This window comes from Anolis sagrei, chromosome 1, assembly GCF_037176765.1.
Source record: "Anolis sagrei isolate rAnoSag1 chromosome 1, rAnoSag1.mat, whole genome shotgun sequence".
Lineage (NCBI taxonomy): Eukaryota > Metazoa > Chordata > Lepidosauria > Squamata > Dactyloidae > Anolis > Anolis sagrei.
The window spans coordinates 139,892,451-139,909,060 of NC_090021.1; the positions used below are offsets into that span (position 1 = coordinate 139,892,451).

General features: G+C 39.9%; 1 protein-coding gene across 1 annotated transcript; it reads right to left on the reverse strand.

The window, feature by feature from the left end:
• Positions 1-359: 359 nt before the first annotated feature.
• On the reverse strand, positions 360-13,737 carry LOC132782082 (fibrinogen-like protein 1). Its single transcript, XM_060786753.2, has 8 exons — positions 13,654-13,737; positions 9,693-9,776; positions 8,410-8,620; positions 6,021-6,180; positions 3,653-3,750; positions 2,846-2,934; positions 1,582-1,772; positions 360-540 (listed from the first exon to the last, which is right to left on the reverse strand). Exons 1-8 carry the CDS (start codon positions 13,675-13,677, stop codon positions 360-362), a joined length of 1,038 nt encoding a protein of 345 aa, XP_060642736.2. The 5' UTR covers positions 13,678-13,737.
• Positions 13,738-16,610: the final 2,873 nt, after the last annotated feature.

Below are 16,610 nucleotides of genomic sequence, written 5' to 3' on the forward strand. Positions count from 1 at the left end.
CTACGATCCCAAGGAAGAAGTATCTCCTTGGCAGTTATGTGCATGGAACAGGGAAGCCCATTTCCATTGTCAGGAATCAAATGGTAATGGGAAAAGCAAAGAAAAGGAGGGTGTGGGATATGCGCCTTAGTATTTGCTGTGTGCATTTTGAAGCAACTGCTGCAGCTTGCATACTGCAACATACAACTAAGTTGATTCTGTCTGACAAAGGAATGCAATCCTTCAAATGCTCCTCCCTCCCTTCCTCCCTTCCTTCCTTCCTTCCTTCCTTCCTTCCTTCCTTCCTTCCTTCCTTCCTTCCTTCCTTCCTTTCTTGGCATGACACTTGTCTTTTTTCCAGGATGCATGGATGAACTATCTCAGTTGGCTTCACCATCTCCACTCTCTCCATCCACAAAAGAAGGGATCCTTATTTTCATGGCTGTGTACTTCAGGGAATACCACAGCCCTCGCCATGTGGACCAAACCACTCCATTGTCAGAAGAAGCTGTGTATTTCCCTTTCTTATAATATAATCCATTGAGATTTGCTGCATGGCATCTTGTAGAGTAAAAACAAATAAAAATAGAAAGCAAACATTAATCAATGGTAAAGGAACTGCTTAAACACAAACATCTGTTTTTTCCTTTTTGTTTTATTTTCTTTATTTATATCCCTCCTTTCTCCTGACACAAGACTCAAAGTGACTTACAACAAAGCTAAAAACCTAATGATAAACAAGTGAAAACACAGTCATGCACAATCTATACACATAATAAAAGTGAAAATATGTATATGTGCGTGTGGCAGAGGTGTCCACTTACACAAACAGCATTCTGCCTCTACAAACAGTTATAGCTCTCACTACTCAGGAGACACTAATAGCCCTCCCTCCAATGACACTGCAGGTCATAGTGAGTGCCATGAACATGTCCCAAGAGCCCTGCCAATGTCCTCCACAAACACCATACTGATCACCACCCAAGTGAAGGTTTTCATACGGGGACCATTTCATCCTAGATTTTATGTGTTTCCTCTACCACTGACATCCCAGTGTATCTTACTCTCTCCATTGGTGTGGAATTTGCATGACACTGCCCACTGTCTCTCCCTTAACCCTGTCCTATCCTTTTTTATGGCGCATAGCAAACAGAGGAATTGATCAGCAACTGAACATATTAGAGAGGTTTGAGGAGAATTCACCAAGATTTATAGGAATTGCAGATACTGGGATGTATAGTTCACTGCAATCTAAGAGCACTTTGAACTCCACCAATGATGGACCTGGAACTAACTTGGATAAGAACCCCCATGACCAACAAAAAATACTGGAGGTCTTTGAAGGGACTTATAGGAGTTGTCTGGTAGCTCATTTCTGTTGTTCTGCACTAATTAATATTTAGTAAGAGGCATTGCATTAAACAAATACATCTCCAAGTTCTGCATCCTAGCAGAAAACTTTACTTTTTATACCACACTGGCTCTCCAGAATTAGCAATATAACCTGTATTTGACTCTGACATACTTAAGAAAAATCTTGCATTCACAAATATGGTGGAGCTGGTGCTGATTATTGAGCAGCTGCTTTACCCATCAACTCACCGATTGAACCACCAGCCACTCCTGCTCTCCTGTGCACAGCTGCCCATTAGAAACCTGTCATTGTCCCTGTCAGAAGTCGAGAAGGGCATCCCACGGAGTGATGCAGACCACTGTTGATCGAAGTTGCTCCCTCCAGACAAAGCATCCCCAGCAGTCCCAGAGAAGGTGCCAAAGGATATTCTGTAATGATCCTGAAGGAAATGACAGAAACATTTCTTAAAAGTCAGGTATGCAACTGAGCTCATTAAATCAGGTAGAGAGAAGCTTTCACCTTGCCCCCTATGAATATCAGGGCAGCCTGGCAAAGTCTGTCACTGCCTCCACATTTTCTCCCTCTGTTTGCCAGTTATCAATCAGTCTCGTTGCCATAACCTTGTTTTTTTTTTTATTCGTTCATACTTCACCTTCATACTTCGTAGTTATTTGTGTATTGGTTCTCACCCTTAAAACATATTTTTTTCCAACAGAAATCACATATTTTTAAAAATCCAAATCCATGGCAGGTAGGTAAAGGTAAAGATTTTCCCCTAACATTAAGTCCAGTTGTGTCCGATTCTGGGGGTTGGTGCTCATCTCCATTTCTAGGCCGAAGAGCCAGCATTGTCCATAGACACCTCCAAGGTCTTGTGGCCGGCATGACTGCATGGAGCACCGTTACCTTCCCGCCGGAGCGGTACCTATTGATCTACTCACATTTGCATGTTTTTGAACTGCTAGGTTGGCAGAAGCTGGAGCTAATAGCAAGAGCTCACGCTGCTCCCCGGATTCGAACCTGCGACCTTTCAATCAGAAAGTTCAGCAGTTTAACCCACTGCACTACTGGGGACTCCTCCTTCATGGTAACATGTAATAAATCACCAGAATGCAACGTGACTAGTTTCCCACTTGCACCTTGCAGTTGAGAAACCGTGACTTCCTTCATTATATAATTATAGCAAATAAAATCTCAATTCGGTATTTTTCCACATCCTTCTGTTAATTGTATTTTATTCTTTGAAAAGAGCACTTGTTAGATTTCCTAGTCTCAAGTAGTTACTCTAACAGTTCACTTTGTCATTAATAATAATAATGTCATTTTTATTTATCCAGAATTAATTAACTGCTTAGAATACTTAGGCTACTGTACTAAGAGAGCCTTTAACTTTAAAAAAATATCTGTTATATTATCTCTACTATAACCCTATGGGAAACTGATAGAGCACCATTAATTCTCCTCCACTTGTTATTCTGCCAGGCTAATGGATTTATAAGATAGGTCACACACCGTCTCATTCTTGAGCTGGAAGTCTTCATACATTGCATATCGTCTTTCCCCATGCCAGTCCATCAGGTCTATTTTCAGCGAGTTTTCTCCTAGAATATAAAATGAGATTACGCCAAACTCTCTTATATAAAAGGAGACGGAAGTGTGAACACACTGCAGAGATATCAAAGTATAGAAAGACCATGCCATAACCAAAGTGCATGCAGAAGGTAAACAAAGCATGCCATAACCATGTAGCATGCCATAACCAAGTTGCATGCAGAAGGTAAACAGAGTGCATGCTGCACCACAGTCAGGAAAAGGGCATAAGAGAGAAGAGTCATGCTCTCCCCAATCCCTAATTAAACTATGGCTCCGATCATATTGGAGTCTTCAATACAGTTGCACCAAATGAAAAAACAACACCAAGAAAGTTGTCAAACGCTTTCATGGCTGAAATTTGGCTAGGTTGTTTTGAATTTTCCAGGCTGTATGGCCATGTTCCAGAAGCATTCTCTCCTGACATTTTCATCCACATCTATGGCATGAATCCTCGGAGGTTGCCTGACATAGATATGGGTGAAACATCAGGAGAGAATGCTTCTGGAACATGCCCATACAGCCTGGAAAACTTACAGTAGTAAAGTTCTAATAAAGTTCTTCAGGGCTCTTCTTCATTCTACATGGCTTAGCCTGCAAATGTGCCCATTTTGAATTAGAAGAAGTGACTGGGAATAGAAAGTCTTGACATGCTCATGGACTGACATGGAAGTTGGTCTGTTTGAACAACATCACAGAGATCTATCTAGAGGAAATGTCTGTACTTACCTCTAAGCAGTAGGTCATAGATTTTATCATTACCCAACCAGTACTCATCACCTTTGCTCTGGAATTCTCCAAACCCTTCTTTGTAGTCTGCCCATAGTCTGCAATGAGGCAATGCACACCTATCAGTGCTCTGAGGTCAGATACAAAATGCAGGATTTCTTGTTTTCATATTATATCCTGGACTCCTTCCATTAAAGAACTTAAACTAGTGCTCCCTATCAGACCCTAGCCTCCTTGGCATCAGCAATATGCTGTATCAGACATCCTCTAAAAACATATCAGATAACAATCCTATGTCAGAAAAGCTTTGCAGCCCAGTCTAGGGGTGTTTCCATACTGTAGAATGAATGCAGTTTGACACCAATTCAACTGCCACGGCTCAATGCTACAGAATTATGGGAGTTGCCGTTTGATCAAGTATCAATACTTTTTGGCAAAGAAGGCTAAAGTCCTTGCAAAACTTCAATTCTTATGATTCTATATATTATTCAGCCATGACAGTTAAAGTGGTATTAAATGACAGCAATTCTACAGTGTAGATGCACCACAGGAAAATAAAGACCAGACGTTGTCCATCAACAGTACAATAAGCAAGCAAATAGGATATCCGGTAATGAGCTTCCCTGCTATTTCTATTCAAATACTAGAATGTTTCACTTATATGTCGATTGAGCACATGCACATTTTATTCAAATTTATTTTGGGATGGGTGTGGTGGTAATGCATTGATTCATTTCTGGAAAAGCACAAATGCTCCCTCTAAAGCAGTGGTTCTCAACCTGTGGGTCCCCAGGTGTTTTGGCCTACAACTCCCAGAAATCCCAGCCAGTTTACCAGCTGTTAGGATTTCTGGGAGTTGAAGGCCAAAACATCTGGGGACCCACAGGTTGAGAACCACTGCTCTAAAGGAAAATAAGATATCCGTATTGTCGAAGGCTTTAATGGTTGGAATCACTGGGTTGCTGTGAGTTTTCCAAGCTGTATGGCCATGTTCCAGAAGCATTCTCTCCTGACATTTTGCTCACATATATGGCAGGCATTTCGCTCACATATATGGCAGGTAGGAGCCCCCGGTGGCACAATAGGTTAAACCAGGGATCCTCGAACTTTTTAAACAGAGGGCCAGGTCACAGTCCCTTAAACTGTTGGAGGGCCGGATTATAAGTTGAAAAACACGAATGAATTCCTATGCACACTGCACATATCTTATTTGTAGTGCAAAAAACACTTAAATACAATACAATAATTAAAATGAAGAACAATTTAAACAAATATAAACTTATTAGTATTTTGGTGGGAAGTGTGGGCCTGCTTTTGGTTGATTGAGATAGGATTGTTGTTGTTGTGTGCTTTCAAATCATTTCAGACTTAGGTTGACCCTGAGTAAGGGCCAGGTAAATGATCATGGAGGCCCGTATCTGGCCCCCGGGCCTTAGTTTGAGGACCCCTGGGTTAAACCCTTGTGCTGGCAAGACTGCTGACCAAAAGGTTGACAGTTCAAATCTGGGAATGAGGCTAGTTCCCATCTGTCATCTCCAGCTTCTCATGAGAGGACATGAGAGAAGTCTCCAATAGGATGGTAAAACATCCGGGCATCCCCTGGGCAACGTCCTTGCAGACGGAAAATTCTCTCACACCAGAAGTGACTTGAAGTTTGTCAAGTCGCTCCTGACGTGAAAAAAAATCCTCAGAGGTTGTGAGGTCTGTTGGAAACTAGGCAAGCAGGGTTTATATACCTGTGGAATGTCCCGGGTGAAACAAAGAACTCTTGTCTGCTTGAGGCAAGTGTGAATGTTGCATTTGGCCACTTTAATTAGTATTTAATGGCCTTGCAACTTCAAAGTCTGGCTGCTTCCTGCCTGGGAAATCCTTTGTTGGGAGATGTTGGCTGGCCCTGATTATTTCCTGTCTGGAATTCCCTATTTTTGAGTGTTTCTCTTTATTTACTGCCTTCATTTTATATTCTCGCAGACAGGAAGCAGCCAGGCTTTGACGCTGCAAGGCCATTCAATGCTAATCAATGTGACCTTTTGCAATATTCAAACTTGCCCCAAACAGGCAATAGTTTTTTCTCCCACTCTGGACATTCCACAGATATATAAACCCCACTTGCCTAGTTTCCAAACCAATAAAATATCAATTCCAAAAAGAATACAATACAATACAAAACTTTATTACAGTCACTGACCAGCACAAAGCGAGGCACAAGCACCCTGGGAAGGGGAAACACAGCTCCCCAGTGAAGCAGTTATTAAAACACAGATAAAAAAAAAATCGCAATTTAAAAATACAGGTGAATGGAACAGGTATGGAAGCGGGGGGCGGAGGGGAGACTGATATTCCAAATAAGCTATTATTAACTGTATACCTGAAGAAATTCTCCTTGCCATTGCTCCGCCGCTGGATCACTGTCCATCCTCCACCATCTGACATATCACAGTACACAAGGAAGGGTTCCTTATCCATTCTGGGTCTAATTCTGTAGTATCCACTTTCAGTTTTTCCACGGATGAACACCATTGCACAATCTAAACAAAACAGCATTAAAAGTAGAAGAAGGGTGATGTACCAGGGAGACTGAATCTGTGCAGCAACTCAGGTTGATGAAGCGGCACCATTCTAGAAATGATTTCATATCTCTCTTTCATTACATGATTCTGCTGACTGTTAGCTTTTGTGTATTTTGCAATTTATTAACGTATGTGGTCTATTACATGTGTTCTCTCTTGAGTCATAGTCCGACACTCAAACAATTATATCACACAACTCTTGCACTCATATATTATTGTGAAATTAATACTGGAGTTGATGAGTTTGTCTGAGGAGAAGATACTCTCAGCAGAAACATGGGAAGGTTTTCTAATAATTGTAAATAAACATGAATAAATGGCTCTTAGTGCCTAATTATTTTCTTGTTGCAGAAGCCTACAAGTACTGCTCTTTGTGATGCATCATGTGGAATGGCCATTTCGCTGTAGACAAATAAAATGACTATGAACATTTCCCCCATAATAGTAGTCCCATTTCTGTAGTTGAAATATACGATTTAAGTATTTTTACAGGCACAGTTCACAAAAATCCAAGTAACGAGTAGTCCTAGATTGCAGTCAAGTGGTTTTTCCAATATAGTTCAAAAGTATTATATAATTTAGAGCACATTGTGTTTTCATAGTATCTTAATCCACAAAGAAAAAGCCAGGTCTACTTATGCCTTCACTCGATATTAGTATTTATACTTATTGGGTCAATGTCTGTAGGATTAAACTTTCAATTTTCATGCACAGGAATCTTAATTCAGATCCCACCACTTCTGTAAAGCAAAACAAATATTGGGATATGGATTATGACCTGTTAGGATCATAACCTATTGGGTAGCAGAGTTACGGAAGTGTTCCTTTAATTTATTGGGTAATGGATTATCACTGGGCACATAAATATCTTGCTTCTGTTGGATGCTCTCAGCAGACAAAGATTCAAGTAGACTTCTTTTAAAATAACATGTTTGTTTTACACACAACTTCATGTATTTAAATATACAGGCACATTTCTTGTCAGATTAAACTTTAAAACATTTCAGTTTGTAACTTTGAAAGGGAACCCTTACATCGGTTCTTATATCTTTCACTTATAGTCTTTATCAGTTTCTTCAAAACTATATTGCTCTCTACAGCTCTCTTCCGTAACAGTCTACTACTAAGGGACTCAAGCCTCAACAGTTTTCTAACTTCCTACACTGACTTCTCTACTCAAACTGACGCACGCCTCAACTGTCATACATCAACTACATTCTAAATGGTCACTGAACTAGTCACATGGTCTGCAGCCCTTCCCACTGCCTCAAGTCCATAGAGCTAAGTAAACTGCAAACCAAAGAAGACATACACTTCAGGAAATAAATGACACATTATAAACAGACAAAACATTAAATAGAGGAGGCTTGAGAAGGTTGCTATCTCCAACAACAAATGCCCCTGTGTCAGCTTAAACTGATACATTCAAACTATGTTGTTGGATTACAAATCCCATCAGACTGGGCAACATAACCAATGGTAAAGGGTGGTGGGTGGGGCAGACCAACAACTTCTGATGGGCCACACATTTCTTAACCTGATTTAAAGTAATACAATAAATAACCCACATCTGACTTGAGATGCTTTGATACATCTGCTTTGATACATTTGCTCAGAGATGAGGAGTAAATTTGGCAACTGATGTGGACAACATCCGCTCCAGAGTCTACTATGCCTCAAACTCAGGAGTTGGCAATTATATCACTCCAGATATTTTAAAACTACGTCTCCCATAGTGCCTCACCATTGGCTTTGCTGGCTACAGCGGATGGGAAATGTGAGCAAATAAATACCTGCAGAATTACAATTATCCATTCTTGTCTAACCTCCTGGGAAATATATTAGATTAGGAAGAAAATTGATATATTGAACTAACAGCTCTTGAAAAAGAAGTTCTTTAGTGTTTTTGCAACTCATTTTATTTACATCAACATTTGAATTTTTAATAATAAGTAAATACATCCATAAATAAGTAAAAACTTTATGAGATTTCCAGAGTGTGTCAAGATAAAACTATGACACTTGTAGCAAAATTATCACATTGCAAAGCCACAGGAGAGACAGGGCAAGCATCTGTTTAATGGGTGCAGTCCAAAATAAAGCAACATATTTCACAAAAGTAAAATTAAAGCAAGATACTTCCCAGTGCCCTCAGATAAATAGGCCCCACTTGCAGAGATAATCTACCTTGATCATAGACTAAGAGGCCCCCACTGGTTGTGGGCAAAGATGTGTTTTGTGGAGATGGCTCTCTGGCAGAGAAGACTTTGCTTGTTTGTCTGTGGTAATTGTTCCCCAGGAGGTCATTCAGCTGGAGTTCATAGAGCTGGGATAAATCTTGGAGTGTTTTCAATGTCTGTTGCAGTTTGCTGTTTTCCAACAGACACTCATCCCTTTCCTACAAGTGGAAAGAAAAATCTTTATTCACAGGAAGGATAGACCCAACTCTGGATGTTTGCAGATATCTGGGTCCAACACCATCTGCTGGATGTTGACCAAAGTGACGTGCCCAAGCTGCAGCCCTCCAACTCCCAGAATTCCTGACCACTGAACAAGCTGGCCATGGCTTTTGGGAACTGGGGGCCTAAACAGCTGGAGGGCCACAGTTTGGGGATGCTTGACCTAGAGATTCCTAGAGAGAAAAGCTCTCTATAAATCTCTAGGTCCTTCAGCACAACTCTGTGGTAACCTTCCTATAAATGACAGGGATTGGAAATGATGGGTTTTTTTCCTGTTCATGTCTTTTCCACTTTCACTGGGCTTCCTGTGCATCTAAACCCTATGGAAGTGGGAAACCTACTGTACTGGATCCTGATGTGTCTATGTGCACACACAGGCAGGTATTCTTATATTTCATATAGGGCAGAGTTGAAGGCCATACCACCAACCAAATGTGGCTGGAGTCTGGGAGGGTTTAACCCATTGGGCCACTGTGGGTACCGGAAATGACTTGAAGGCACACAGTAACAACAAACCAGCAAAGGCCAGATTATTTTCCTTCCCATACTCTCCTCCCTTCCCTACTAAGGTGATTTAATGCTAACTAATTTTGCATTTTGGACTCTTGTTTGTGGTGTTTGAAGGAAGATGAGGAATCAGTGAGAAATTAAGGTGGAACATGGGAGGAGAAGGGAGAACCTGGAACATGTTAAATGCATCTGAAAGTTGTTCAGCAGTGGAACTCTCTGGCTTGGAGTGTGGTGGAAGCTCCTTCCTTGGAGGCTTTTAAACAGAAGCTGTTGAGTAACAACCCTATTTTTAATTGTTAAAAAGGAAACTGTTATGGACCATAGTAAAAAAAACTTGGAGTCAAGACATGTCTGTATCAATAGGTGTGAAATGTGGCACTCCTTGAATTAACTACCATTCTATATTTTCAGTAATTACAGTTCTACAAATTTAACCTCCATATTAGTAAAACCAATTATACAGGGATTCTTAGAAGATTGTCATGTGCATCTTGTACATACCAAAAGTCGAGGTGCAGACAAGCAAAATGGTCCGAAGAACAGCAGAATTAACAGCTGGCTCATTATTATGTTCATTTTATTGAACTATATGGGGAGAATAATACATCATTTTAGATAGATACACACACATATATTTGACTGCATTTACCCTATATACTCGAGTATAAGCCGACCCAAATATAAGCGGAGGCACCTAATTTTACCACAAAAAAAACTGGGAAAACGTATTGACTCGAATATAAGCCTAGGGTGGGAAATGCAACAGCTACAGGCAAATTTCAAAATAAAAATAGATACCAATAAAATTGCATTGAGGCATCAGTAGGTTAAAAGTTTTTGAATATTTACCGTATTTTTTAAAAGGCCTTCCTGACCCAATAGGCTTCAGTGCTCACAGAGAACTAGATCCTATCTGATCTTGGAAATAGATTAGATCTGGTTAGTAATTGAATGGGAGACCAGCAATGCATAGCAGGCTCCTTAGCCTCTATTTCAGAAGAAGGAACTGTGCAAAACCACCTCTCAATATCTGTTGTCTAAGAAAACCCTGTGAAATTTGTGATGTTGCCAAAGGAAGCTTCCCAGCAAACTAATAAATACACCCATGAATGCCTGTTGTGAAGCCACACTAAGTCCCCCTCTGGGGGTGAGAAGAACGGGATACAAACATGTTAAATAAATAAATAAATAAATAAATAAATAAATGCCCTTTATTTCAGTCAACAAACCTTTGGCTGAAACACACCTATGTTTTCTAAACCACGAAATAAATCCAGGGACTACAAATAATATTGTACGGAGGCATATCTGGCTGGGTAGGGCAGCAATATGCATCACAGAGAGATATCGCTAATTATGCAGCTTATATCACTCTATATGCAGTTATAGCACTATGATTCCACTTTAAATGCCATGTCAACATTGTGCAGAATCCTGGGATTTGCAGTCCAGAGCAAGGAGTTTAGAATTGACAGCCAAACAGTTGTAGTCCCTCGCAACCATTGTCCAAATATTAGGATGCCATAAGACCCAAGCACAGCTGTTAATGTGGGATGCCACTGCGTCATAATTGAATACTGTAGTATAAAATAATCTATGGTTCCCTGTCTTTCAGCACTTTTTTTTTTTGCAAACCCACACTTGGCACATTCACATATTACTTTAGTAGACATGAGCGTTAATAATCTTATCCATCCAGAAAAAAGTGGATAACAGTTATAAGCTCTCTCCAAAAGGATGCAGTCATCATAACAAACTCAGAACATTTTGTTCTCTGCAAAGATAGTCCCTTTGAGATTCTGGAACCCTCTGAAAGAGCCAAAGTCTGCCAAAAATCCTCCCTCTTCCTGGAATAGGCAAATCTCCATGTATTGTTCATTCCTTCCCAATTATTTTATAACAGCAAATCATTTGCTACTAACAAATTCACACTTTATATGCTAAATCCTCCTAGTAACAATTGGAATTACATAAATATGGTCATATTTAAAAAAATTCTACAAAAAGCATACAACAATCTTGTCAAAGTAAATTGTTAATACAGTAAAAAAAAAAAGACTTCTGAAGAGAGCTATTTCAGTTTTCTCAATGGGACCTGAGTGCAAAGAAAATGGATTCTTATTCCACATTTTGTTTGAAAACTGGACTAGGAGATTAAGAATAACAATAAGAAAAGATTACATGTTATGCATTTAGAAAAAAACAGACAAATTATTTTTAAATTATACAAAGATAGGTAAATATTTGGGAAAATATTGTTATGAGGATGTGGTTCTCTTTAGATCAGTGGTTCCCAGCCTGTGATCCATAGACCACCAGTCGTCTGCAAGAATTGAAATATGGTCCGCAGCCTCACCATTGCAACAAGAGCGACTGGTCTCGCGAAACCACAGTGCCGCGGCTTATTAAATATGGTTTTCTGTGGGCAAGAAGATGGCGACTACTGGATGGCATATGTTCTGTATCAGAAACTAGAGTTGATATGGTTTTCTGAATCAGCACCCCAAATAACCAAGCACCCCAAATCTAAAGTTGACCAAAAACTGATTCGTAACCCTTTTGGTACTAATGTTGGAGAGTGGTCCCTGGTCAAAGTGGTCCCTGGTAAAAAAAAAGGTTGTGAAGCACTGCTCTAGATGCTATTCATAATTGTCATCAGCATTAGCCAGCATAGCCAATGATAAGGGATGATAGGAGCTATGAACCAACAGTATCTGGAAAACTATCCTGACTTAAACTTAAAACTTGGACAAGGTAATTGTGAAAAAGGAAAGATGGGGCCAGAACTTCCAAAGATTACATTCCACCACTTTGCCTCCTATACTGCTAAAATGCTATTTATTTATTTAATTAATTACTATATGATAATTAACTTACAACATAATACAAAAATGTAAAGAGAACCCACTGTGGAACCTCAGATTTATCTTACAGACCTGGAACGAAACTCTCAAGACTGAACCCCATGTGTAAACTTTTATGAGCCTTAGCACAATTAAAGTGGAGTTACACCCATGGCAAGACAGCACTGAATCTACTGAGCTCCCGCCAGGCGGAGTCCTGTATTGTGATGAGAGGAGAATATATATATAATCCATAGTGTCTTAAACACTTCCAGTCTACCCTGGTATTATCCGCTGACAACAAAAGCCAATTTTTATCAGACAGGCCTGATAGTGCTTTATTTACCATCAGAATTTATCCTTGTTTCCACAATAAGCCATTTTTTTCAAAATCACCCCCTCCCCCAATAACTTTCAGGAGTGGATTTACCTTCCGAGGGGTTGTTTTTTCTCCCCTGTTCTTAATTATGAGTCAGGACCCCCTGGTGGCACAATGGGTTAAACTCTTGTGCTGGCAGGATTGCTGACCAAAAGGTTGGTGGTTCAAATTGGAGGAGTGGGGAGAGCTCCTGTCTGTCAGCATCAGCTTTTATGGGGGACATGAGAGAAGCTTCCCATAGGATAGTAAAACATCCGGGTGTCCCGTGGGCAACTTCTTTGCAGATGGCCAATTCTCTCACACCAGAAGTGACTAGCAGTTTTTCAAGTCACTCTTTAGAACTATAAGTAGTTTGTAAATCAGATGTTTGTAACTCACAGACCGCCCATTAATTTGCTGCCCACAAACTCCCTTTGAGTAAATTATATTCAATCCACTTGAAGTTAGCTACCATTTACACTGTAATTTATGACAGCTTTAAATACTATCACAAACTAATCAAGGATATATATTTCCATACCTGTTTCAAATAGTCTAAAGACTCATCTTACCTAAAGTCTGTTGCTTTCTTAGTTTGATTGTTATTAAAGTGCCCCCGCCCCCGTTTATTTGACATTTTTTTAAATAACTTAGCATTCCTATTTGTTATTCGTAAAATGTAATTTCTCAAATTCTGGGAAATTTCTCCAAGAACTATGTTTTCCAACTAACTGAGAAACATGTTGCAGGAGAAAGTATTGAAATACTGAATAGGTTTAGACAATTCTTAAAAGAACAGGACAAGAACACTGTTGGGGAGAGAAGTGGAGAGAGGAAAGTGGTTTACAAAAAGGTAAATGGCAGGTGAGAGAAGAGTAAAGTAGGAAATACCTGTCCCTTGCCTACTGCGGGATAACACCCTCTTCAGCAGATTTCCAGATCCTTATCATGGCTGAATGTACAGTCTATCATGCTTCAGTGATTAGGGTAAACAAAAGCAATGGCACATGTTATTTCATAATAGTAACAACTGCATATATGTGTTTGTGTGTATTCCTCAAAGTATGGGATTCTTTCTCCCTTCACCATGCTTTGTTAAATTGGAAAGTTTTTTCTGCCAATGCAACTCAAACACAATGACAAAACTTCCTTAGATGAGCGTCTAACAAACATTAGAGTCAATTTTATGTGTTTATGCAGCTTTAACAAAATATAATTAAGGAATTTAAAATAATTTTTTAATATATATATAAATACTTACCACACGGATTGTCACCTGATGCATGTGAACAGCGGAGACCCTGAATCCACATCATAAGAGTTTTACTTCCTAAGTGTTAGTAGATAATAGACGGGAATTCGAAAAAAATTATAAACATAGATATATTTGTACAAAAATCCCAATTGCTAAAAGACCAAATGAGGCATACTTTCGGCTCCCTCTAGTGACTGCAAAGTAGAAGAAACTCCCTTTGGAAAAGAATAGGGGAAAATGTAGAAATGGCTGGAATCACTGGGTTGTTGTAGGTTTTTTCGGGCTATATGTCCATGTTCTAGAGGCATTTTCTCCTGACATTTCACCTGAGAACACAGAAATGCTGGACCACTCTAACAACCACCATGTCAGACTGCACAGAGAAGCCATTGAAATCCACAAGCATGTGGACAATTTCAACAGAAAGGAGGAAACCATGAAAATGAACAAAATCTGGCTACCAGTATTAAAAAATCATCTAAAATTACAACAGCAAAACAATAGAGAGGAAACAATCAGGCACATCTAGTCACCTCTCAACAAAAGATTGCCCCAGGCACTGCCAGGCCATCAAATGCTAATACAGGTAGTCAGTTGAAACATTCACACCTAGCTCCAACAGACAAGAGTCCTTTGTCCCACCCTGGTCATTCCACAGATATCTAAACCCATGTCCCTAGTTCCAATAGACCTCACTACCTCTGAGGATGCTTGCCATAGATGTAGGTGAAACGTCAGGAGAAAATGCCTCTAGATCATGGCAATATAGCCCGAAAAAACCTCCAACAACCCAATTAGAAATGTGATTTCTTATGTGATTGAAAAAAGGGGGTTTTCAATATTTTGCAGATTTGCAGAAATTGCTTTTTGTTATTTTTACTTCCAAAATGGACCATGGGAGACATGGAGGTAAAGGGAGAAAGCTGACGATGTGCCTTCACAATGAAACTACCTATTTAAGATAAGTATCACCAGGATATTTTCCCCAAGTTGATCACTTTCCTCTGTAATTAGAAAATATGACATTCAACTTTCAACCTGATACATCTGTGGTCCAATACCATATAGGGCAGCTGAATTATTATTATGGCGGATAGAATTTCCTGAACTGCATACAGTTCTAATTCTTCCAAAGACAAGCAATTGGTTGGTTTACCCATAGAATAATGCAGCTTCTCTCCAAGGATTAAAATATAGATTATTTTAGTTTCTAGAGTAGGTCTGGAGCTGCTTCTGTCTATAGGGCTCTGCTAAATTTAAATACTAGGTGGAAGTCTGACAGTGGGTTATGTTTATTAATAAGTGTTATTATTATTATTACTCTCACGCAGAGAAGAGGTTTGTTCCTTTAAGTTAACTAATTAAAACATGAGAAGCAGCCTTATAATGAATGGGACTCATTCATTATAAGGCACATAACCCAGTAAAGACTGGTGGCAGCTGCAGACATTTCCAAGGTTTCACCCAAAGTCTTTTCCAGTTGCTGGAAACTGAAAGGAGGGCCACCTGAATACAAAGTAAGTACACTGCCAGTGACTTTTCTGCAGTATTAGTGATGGTTTCTGTAGAAAGATGAGCCTACTTTGCTTTTTGTTCAGATTTTAAAGGTGCTGTCCAAGGTTCTGAACCCCATCAGCACCTTTAAAGTGCAAACTAAGGGCCCCTACACACAGCTGAATAAAATATCAAAGGTCGCTGAGAGGTCCAGCAGAACTAACAGGGACACACTCCCCCTGTCCAGCTTTCTGCGAAGATCATCTACCAAGGCGACCAAGGCTGTTTCCGTTCCATGTTCCGGTCTAAAGCCAGACTGTGCCGGATCAAGATAATCAGTGTCTACCAGAAATCCCTGGAGTTGTGCTGCCACCACACGTTCCAGGACACAGCCTATCCCAGAATATCAAGCAGAAATTTCCACATTATCTGCTTTGAACTGGGATATATAGTAGTATGGACTCATAAACCATGGCAGTCTGGAAAGGCTCTGAGAGCTGGCATGGATTAGTGATTTGAGAGATCAAGCTGTGAATCTTTTCTTAACCATGGAAACCTATTAGGGCCCTTCCACACAAGCCCTATATCCCAAAATATCAAGGCAGAAAATCCCACAATATCTGCTTTGAACTGAGTTACCGGAGTCCACACTCATATAATGTAGGATTTTCTGCCTTTATATTCTGGGATAGAGGGCTGTGTGTAAGGGCCCCTAGTTGACCTTGGAAAAGCCATACATTCTCAGCCCCAGAGCAGCAACAAAAACTTCCAGGGCCCTATTCTGGGTTATATGGTTGTGTAGAAGGGCCCTAGGTTATCTGAGTCCACACTGCCACATATTCCAGTTGAAAGCAGATAATCCACAATATCTGCTTTGAACTGAGGACCCTTCCATACAGCCATATAACCCAGAATATCAAGGCAGAAAATCCCACATTTTGAGCTTTGAACTGTAATGTATGGCAGTGTGGACTCTGATATCCCAGTTCAAAGCATATATTGTGGGATTTTTTGCCTTGATATTCTGGATTATATGGCTGTGTGGAAGGCCCTAAGACCCCAGTTCAGATTCACCAATTCATTGAAATGAGAACCAACAGGAACCACAGCTTTTCACTGAAACTCCCTGGCTTTATGTATCTATTATTTAAAATATTGAATCCCATGTTGGGATAAAGATGGGATAGAAATCCAACCAATAAATGTTTGTATTTCATAGGAAAGAATATACACCACTTCTGAGTATAGTATTCCTTGCCTGAGCAACCCCATGAAATTCATAGTTTGACAAGTGAATTAAAAGCATATACGTCTAAATTAGTCAATGAACACAAATATGGTACCATTCTGGAAAACACTGGGTGGTGGTGTCCCTTTCTTGCCTTGTAGTTGTAGCTAACAGCTGTCTGAGGACCCTTCCTCACAACTGAATAAAATCCCACATGTTCTGCTTTAAACTGGGATATATG

Excerpts from the sequence above, each read along its gene's own strand:
- LOC132782082 (XM_060786753.2), bottom strand. The coding sequence starts at position 13,677 with ATGCATCAGGTGACAATCCGTGTG. Across the intron at positions 1,773-2,845 it reads TCCAGCTCAAGAATGAGACG|GATCATTACAGAATATCCTT; the intron begins GTGTGTGACCTA and ends CATTTCCTTCAG. Across the intron at positions 541-1,581 it reads AGTGGCTGGTGGTTCAATCG|ATGCCATGCAGCAAATCTCA; the intron begins GTGAGTTGATGG and ends TTACTCTACAAG.